Below are 8,041 nucleotides of genomic sequence, written 5' to 3'. Positions count from 1 at the left end.
TTCCGTTCTACATGAAATAAGCTAGAATGAATATCTCTTAGATCTCCTAACCGGAATCTTCGTGGCGTAAGCTAGAATGATGGCGGCATTCAAGAGAATCCGGAAAGTCTAAACCTTGTCTGTGGTATTCCGAGTAGGATTCAATGACTGAATGACTGTGACGAGCTTCAAACTCGTGAGTGCTAGGCGTTAGTGACAGACGCAAAAGGAGGGTGAATCCTATTCCAGCATGATCGAGAACCGACAGATGATTGGCCGTGCTGTGACAGAGCATGTAAGCATATCTTTCACTGAGAGGAGGGGATGTAGCCACTGACAACGGTGATGCCCTTGCATAAAGCCAGCCATGGAAAGGAGTAAGACTGATTGGATGAAGATAGCAGGAAAGCAGAGGTTCAGAGGAACGAAAGCATCTCCATTCGCTTATCTGAAATTCTCACCAATGAATTACATAAGTATTTCTATCCCTATTCTATTAATTAATTTCAAAAACCTCATTACTATTTTATATCTGCCTGACTGAGATTTGCAAGGTGACCATAGCTTGCTTCATACCAACAATCTCCGTGGGATTCGACCCTTACTCACGTAAGGTATTACTTGGACGACCCAGTGCACTTGCTGGTTAGTTGTATCGAAGTTGTGACAAATTATGAATGTGTAATCACAATTTCGTGCACCACTAAACTTGTACCATTTTAATTGAATTTAGTTACCAAAATTACTTTGGCACATAACATCACCGTATAAAAAATAAATTAATGTAAATATCTCATATCGAGTCTTTACTCTTGAGAAATGGTTACTTAGGAAAAAAGGATAAGGGGATAATAATGGATTTTCACTTGGACACAACTTCCAAAAGGATTGCCAATTCCAACTTCACCTCCAACTACAGCCAACCCTGAAACTAACCACCAACTGAAAAAATCAAACCCAAATCAATTAAAAAGACCAACTGAAAATGTCATAACAAAATTGGAAACCGAAATTTTATAAATAATAAATAAATATTCAACTATGGGATTTGGCGTGTGCATGTCACAGCCATATTTGACTTTAACTAATACATTTCTGTTTTCAATAATATCATTAAATGAAAATTAAGAGAGAGAAGAAAAAAAGCACGTTCTTCTTCTTCCTTCCTTTCTCTTTTGGTGTATAGTTGATAGCAAAAGCATCCACCTTTCACCTAACCCACGTTTCCATTCCTTGATTCCTTTCTTCGCTGTTTTTCTCTCTCTCTAGCTTCTCGCTCTGCTTGGCGTGTGCCTCTTGCAAGTTCTGAAAGGTACACATTTACTCATCTACACTTTTTATTTTCATTTGCCTTATTGGAACCCCTGAAAGATATCATATGCAATTTTTTTAATTTAATAAATTTGATTTTTCTGTATTTTTATGCTGTTGGTGGTTGTTCATTCTCTAGGTCTAAGGCGTGGATTGAATTTGGCATATTTTCGTTTGGGTTGGTTCGCCCTTTTTACTCGTGCAACGAATTAGTTTTGATTTTGGTTCAAGGTTTTGATTTTAACGGTTATTGTTGAAAAAGTTACGATTTTTTCAATTGTTTTGAGTTTAATAGGGAAAATTTGGAGATTGGGTTTGTGTTATTTGAAATGGGCTGTGGTGTTGGGGTTGAATCCAGAAGTTTCATTGGAATTGTCCCTTGAGTTGACTTCTGTGGATGCAGAAGATCTGAGATAACTGAATCTGTTTTGTGGTGATAAAATTTGGAAATGCTCAACTTGATTTAAATATCTAGTTACTCAATGATGTTTATCTCTACAATTGAATTTTTATTTAGTTTGCAAATGTTTTCTCTTTAAAACTTTGGTAATTTAGTTTTGCTTCCCGATATCATATGGAATCAGTATTAACTATTCAACTATTAGGTTTCAAATCATGATCTGGACTTGCTTGAGTTGTGGTTTGTGTGCCTATCTTTTGGTTTTGGCCTCTATGTGATTTGAGAGATTTAGTCTCTTGATTTCTTCAACCATGTAGTGTTAACTTGTTAATTTCACATTGAATAACTGAATCTTCAACAGTAAATATCTATTGCTGATAATTCATGACGTATTTCTTCTTATTTATGCCTTTTGTGCTTTTGCAGCCTAAATTCGAAGCGAAACAATGGATTTCTCTTCAAGAGACATAAATGAGGACTCTATTCTTAGGTGCCCGTTCTTGAGGAACATCAATGAACCTACTAACTTCTCATTTTCTTCTCCTTTGGCTTTCTCCATGCCTGTAAGTTTTCCCTTTGAGTCGTGGTGATTCTCATTGTATCTTTCACAAGCTTTCATTCACGGGTGTTGCTGCCTTCTTGCATACATATTAAGATTGGGAGTGATGTCTATTATGTCTTGTTATTACTTCTTGGATTTATCTACCGTTCAGGCCATAAACATGTGTATTGTAAGCTTAAGCTTCTGTGTCACGAAACAGACTATGCAATTTTTCTTTCTTTTAATCCCTATTTCTCTTTTCTTCCATATAATATCATATGAAATCATCTGTTGTTTGTGGGGCTGTAACTTATTGCTGTAATCACACCATTTACCTGTTACTGTTCTGTCATTACGTTTGATAGTAATCAGCGAAGTTACTTAATATTTTGTTCATACACAGGTGCGTGAAGCTAAAGGTCCAATTTTTGAAGATGGTCCCAATTTTGATTTGGCGTTTAGGCTTTTCCATGGAAGTGATGGTGTCGTCCCCCTATCTGAGAGATCTTTTCGACGTACAGAGAAAGTGAAGCCTGAGGCTCCCTCATCCCAATTCAATCCTTTGGCTGCAAAGGCTGCTACCATTAGTCTGTCATCATTTGGATTTGGTGGGGCTTTTGGTTTTGATGCATTTTCTGAGAAATGGAACAACCAGAAAAGAAAATCCAAATCATCAAAAAATGAGCCTTCTTCACAGGTATATGGCGTATCCAACTTGCTGCTCTAGCCACTTATAAATCATTGGAATTACTTTTGCAATGTTCGTAATCTGTGTTTTCGTGAATCAGGATGGTTCACACCATGAGGCAACAGGCAATGATTGGCTGCAAAATGGTAATTGTCCAATTGCAAAGTCATACCGAGCAGTTAGTAATGTCCTTCCACTTGTCGCAAAGGTTGTACAACTTCCTCCAGGGATGAAATACAAGTGCCCGCCAGCAGTAGTTGCTGCTCGGGCAGCTCTAGCGCGCACCGCGTTTGCAAAGAACCTTCGCCCTCAGTCCCTACCCACAAAAGTTCTTGCGATTGGGATGCTAGGAATGGCTGCTAATGTTCCCTTGGGTGTATGGAGAGAGCATACAAAGAAATTTTCACCCTCATGGTTTGCCGCCGTCCATGCAGCTGTTCCATTCATAGCGATGCTAAGGAAGTCTGTCCTGATGCCCAAATCGGCTATGGCGTTTACTATTGCAGCATCTGTGTTGGGCCAAGTGATTGGATCAAGGGCAGAGAGGTACAGGTTGAAGGCAATCGCCGCAAGAAAACTATCTATACCAGATACCTCTGATGTTGCATCTACTTCTGCCTCAGCTTCGGCTTTGGCTTTGGCTTCGGACAAGTTACAGATTGTTAAAACAAAAGAGAGGCACTGTGGTGAAACAATGGATTGGAATGCAGTGTCTCTTCAGCTTGCTGGACCATCATCAACTGATGTATTTTGTTGATGATTAATTTGTAATCTGAGTGCTGCCTTGCAGTTCCCTTTGTTATCTGAGTGTGTATTTTTTGTTACCCTTCATTCTGTGCTTCCATCTTGACTATGAATGCCATAGTTGGCAGATAAGAAAAATAAAAGTATTGACATGTTTTGTCATTTATAGTGTCTTTATTTGCTTTTGTGCCCAATTTGGAGCATTCCAAGGCATAAATATTAAACATAATGCAACTAGAGAACTTATTGTGTACTTGGATTTGTATGCATTTTCCATTGATTCATTGTCAATGCTCATATACAATTGTGAGTTGGCAAGATGGATATCCTCCGAATGTGAAAGTTTGCAATCTTGTTTGTTAGTACTCATTATTTTATTTAGTAATGATGGTAACACTATTTGTCATAATTCACATTTTTGTGACAAACTTGTTCCCAAATCAATTTGACTGCTTAAGAAAAGTTGTGACAAACTTTCATGGCAAGAAAATTTGATGAATCATTTCGCATACCAGGTATAACATCATTCCTTGGAGTGACGCAATTTTGCAGCTGAGTGAGGCGTGAAGCACATGCAAAGTTGGCAAATAAAATGAGGAACTTTGACTATTCTACCATAGTTGTTGGAGATTATTCAATGCTTGTTGGAAAATCTCAGAAAGTTCCTTGTTTTCAACTATAAACCACCCCCCCGGCGGGCGCCTATAGGCTGTTAAACATGTGTTATCTTGTTCTTCGAAAGATGTCTTGATTGAAAGAAGAAGTTGTAGACTGTGAACCATGAAAAAAAATTAATCAGATAAGTATAATTTTGTGTTAATGATTATGATTATATTTTTGGATTTTTTTATTTCAGACTTAGTAACATTTTTGGCAGTTAGATCTTTTTGCCACATAAATGGATTGGGAGATAAAGATTGGTTAGCCAAGAATAACTTAAACTAGACACAGGTTCTTGATTTTTAGACACCACTTGTTGATTTAGGGTCTCTCTTTGTTGATGACCAAAATGGAGTGCTTGTAGTCTGTACCTCATAAAACTATAATATTCTAACTCTTCTCTCTTTGAGCTTAAGTCTCGTTTAATAATAATAATAATAACTATGTGAAAAGAAGGGTTGAAAGAGTTACGGTTTAAAGAGAAGGGTGTATGTCTCTGATTCTCTGTCGGTGTGTAAATGTGAAAGAAAGTTGATGGCACGCTGAAAGGCTTGACAAATCAAAAGCTGACGAAGGGGAAGCAACGGGTTGGGGATAACAATAATAACAATAATAAGAATAAAATCAAATTGGGTTAGTCTAGTGGTTAGTTTACTAGTTAGTTGGTACCGCGGCAGATTAGTTCTTAGCCTGTATGTCTCTGATTCTCTGTCGGTGTGTAAATGTGAAAGAAAGTTGATGGCACGCTGAAAGGCTTGACAAATCAAAAGCTGATGAAGGGGAAGCAACGGGTTGGAGATAACAACAATAACAATAATTAGAATAAAATCAAATTGGGTTGGTCTAGTGGTTAGTTTACTAGTTAGTTGGTACCGCGGCAGATTAGTTCTTAGCCTGCCGGCTTGGCAATACCGTGGAAAACAAAAAAAATAAAAAATAAAATGATAATAATATCAAATTTAATTTTTTATAGTTCTTATTTTCAATTAATATTCACGAATTTTAAATTTATAAACCAATTTATTTTTGAAAAAAATCAAATACACATCATTTTAAGTCTTAAACCCATATTAATATATTTTATTTATTCACTTTGACTTACAATATGAACTTTTGTTACTTATTTTTGTTTTGTATACCGATCGTACTTCAGGGTGTAACACAACAACATAAAACAAAAGTATGTAAACACAAGAAATAGACGTTTTTGTTGTTTTGAATATTCTAAACGACAATAAAATAAAAACCAACAAATCAAGAATAACATGATTAATAAAATAAAAAAACACGAATAAAAAAATATTTAACCACATTATTAAATGATTAAAGAAGAAAATAGAGTTGTGAAATGAAACTCTAACCAATTTACTTATTATAAAACTAAAATAAATTAATCTTTATTTGTAAGAAAATATTCAGAATCTCAAAAATTGACAATTTTTATTTTTATTAGATAATCTATTCAATAATATAAACTAATCAAATGTACAGCAATTAATCTTTTTTTCTACCTTCCACAATAAAAAAATAATTTTATACTATGTTCAATGAGTAAAAATTAAAGATCAAATACCCAACAACGCAATAAAACAACAAAATAGTTCACACTACAACATAACAAAAAATGTTATTGAACCCAAAATAAAAAAAAATCTAAAAATATAATCATAATCATTAACACAAAATTATACTTACCTACCAATGCAAGTTGGCACAGATGGATGAGGATCTGTGTCCCTTAACCATCTCTCCCAGTTTGATACTCACTGGAGGATGGGAATAGAACTTACTTGCTTGGGAGGGTCGCCCACTTTGCCTCTGCAGTACCCGAGGGATTAGTCATTGGACTTTCGGCCTAATAGATACCCTGGTGCAAACAAAAAAATATATATACTTATCTAATTAATAGATAATGCATGAGGACCAGCTATTGTAAACATTCCAAGAATGATCACCACTGAAGAACTTTCTTTTATCATTCCATTGGAATGGATTACTGATTATGAGAAAGCTTTTCCAAAAGAACAGGTTGATGTTCATACTACAACACCTCTAACTGTTTTCCAGAAACCAGGAGTAATCAAGCAAACTTCCCTGAGAGGACCATCCTTTAGGAGGATTAATATGATCTCTCCTATTCAGGTGCAAACAACCCATGATTAAGATGATCCACCTGTACATTTCTATGAAAATGACAAACCTGTTTATGTTTCACATATAAATGGCCACTTCATCTGGGATGTTGATCCCTCCATGTGTGATTCCGACTGTGAGTGTACTAACCAATGGAGTGACACTGATGATGAAGATTATGATAAGTGGTGGAGGAACAAGAAAAAGAAGAAGAGATCACAGCAAGCCCATTGCTCATATAAGAGACCTGAGCCCCCTGATAATGCAGATGTGGCACCAATGCTTAGGAAGAAAAGGCTGTCCCAAAAAGGTTCTACAGATTATCTTTATCAGTCAGTCAAAACAATTCCATGCATTGCAACCTTCAGACCTATGAGGATGAATTTTCACTTTTAGTGACCCAGACTGATAAAAAGAAAATCACTAGAAGACCTTATGTAATTCCTCAGGGATTACTCCATATGGACATCAAGTAACAACTCCTCAAGAAGAAGTCCTTAATTGGCACACAGATAATACAATCAGTAAAAATAAAGTATTAGTCCGAATAGACCACATTCTTGATGCTCTTGTAGAAAAAACTGAAGGTCTTTTAGCACAACTAGGTTCTGTGGCAGAACAAGTTGCTGAACTCAAAAACCGGCTCTCTACACAGGCTTTTCAACTTCACTAAGAACTCAAAACCTATATTGATAATAGGTACTTTGGCCCAGAGTTCCATAAGAAAAGTAGAGAACTGGACCAAGTTAAAGCGCAACTTCGCCAGATTGAGATGGACAGAGATAAAATAGCTGCACCTCAGGCTTTGGCTATCGACCCATTATCCATGTACCTAAACCATATCCATCATATTCACCTGTTCTGTTTCCCTCAACATATTCACCATCTGAAACCCCAGATTATGAATCCATCTTCAAACCAACTTATCATTTAGCCAGACAAGTCAACACCAAAAAATCTGTCTCTCCTCAAGGACAATGCTTTTCATATCAGTCACAGCCATCTCTCCAACCCAGACCTCGTCCTCCTTGAAAGCCAGAAAATTTTTTCAGAGAAGATACACCATTTAATGCCCCTACAAAAGATAAGAGCATCAAAGAAGGGTCACCTGTACCAAGCCGAACAATTAATACCCTTACACTGGATAATCAATCACACACTGAAGAAATCATTGATGAATCTGGTGATGAAACTGCTGAATCTAGTGAAGAAACTGCTGAATGGTCCAAAGAAGACTATGAATCAAACCTTTTAGCAATAGCCATGGTCAACCCTGTAGAAGAAGAAGAGGAAGAAATAACCTCTAAAAGAGATGAACCAGCAGCTTCAGTTAATCCTTCACAGACAGGATCTTCTGAAGTAAAAACTCCTAACAAATGGTTCACCTTTGATGATATCCCGCCACAAGATACAGAAAAAAGTTAAATGAATTTGGTGCTTGGATTGAAACTACCATGGCCAATCCAAATCTTTCAAGCAGACAAGTCCTTGCAAATTTTATAAATCGGATGACTGGCAATCTCCGAGAATGGGTTAACAACCTTTCTGAGTATGAAAGACTCCAGCTCATTAATAGTACAACTTC

At 36.5% G+C, this 8,041-nt stretch overlaps 1 protein-coding gene across 2 annotated transcripts; it reads left to right on the top strand.

Annotated features, from left to right (window-relative positions):
- The first annotated feature begins 835 nt into the window (after window positions 1–835).
- Window positions 836–4,013, top strand: LOC112775698 (uncharacterized). Of its 2 annotated transcripts, none has more exons than XM_025819521.3 (4): window positions 836–1,291; window positions 2,117–2,253; window positions 2,635–2,928; window positions 3,020–4,013. In XM_025819521.3, exons 2-4 carry the CDS (start codon window positions 2,137–2,139, stop codon window positions 3,674–3,676), a joined length of 1,068 nt encoding a protein of 355 aa, XP_025675306.1. In that variant the 5' UTR covers window positions 836–1,291; window positions 2,117–2,136; the 3' UTR covers window positions 3,677–4,013. The 2 variants fall into 2 exon arrangements, with proteins under 2 accessions (XP_025675306.1, XP_025675307.1); XM_025819522.3 differs by lacking the exon at window positions 836–1,291 and adding an exon at window positions 1,310–1,468.
- Window positions 4,014–8,041: the final 4,028 nt, after the last annotated feature.

Source organism: Arachis hypogaea, chromosome 19 (assembly GCF_003086295.3).
Source record: "Arachis hypogaea cultivar Tifrunner chromosome 19, arahy.Tifrunner.gnm2.J5K5, whole genome shotgun sequence".
Taxonomy (NCBI): Eukaryota; Viridiplantae; Streptophyta; class Magnoliopsida; order Fabales; family Fabaceae; genus Arachis; species Arachis hypogaea.
Note: the sequence above shows the minus strand (reverse complement) of the source record. Positions and strands in the feature narration are given on the sequence as shown.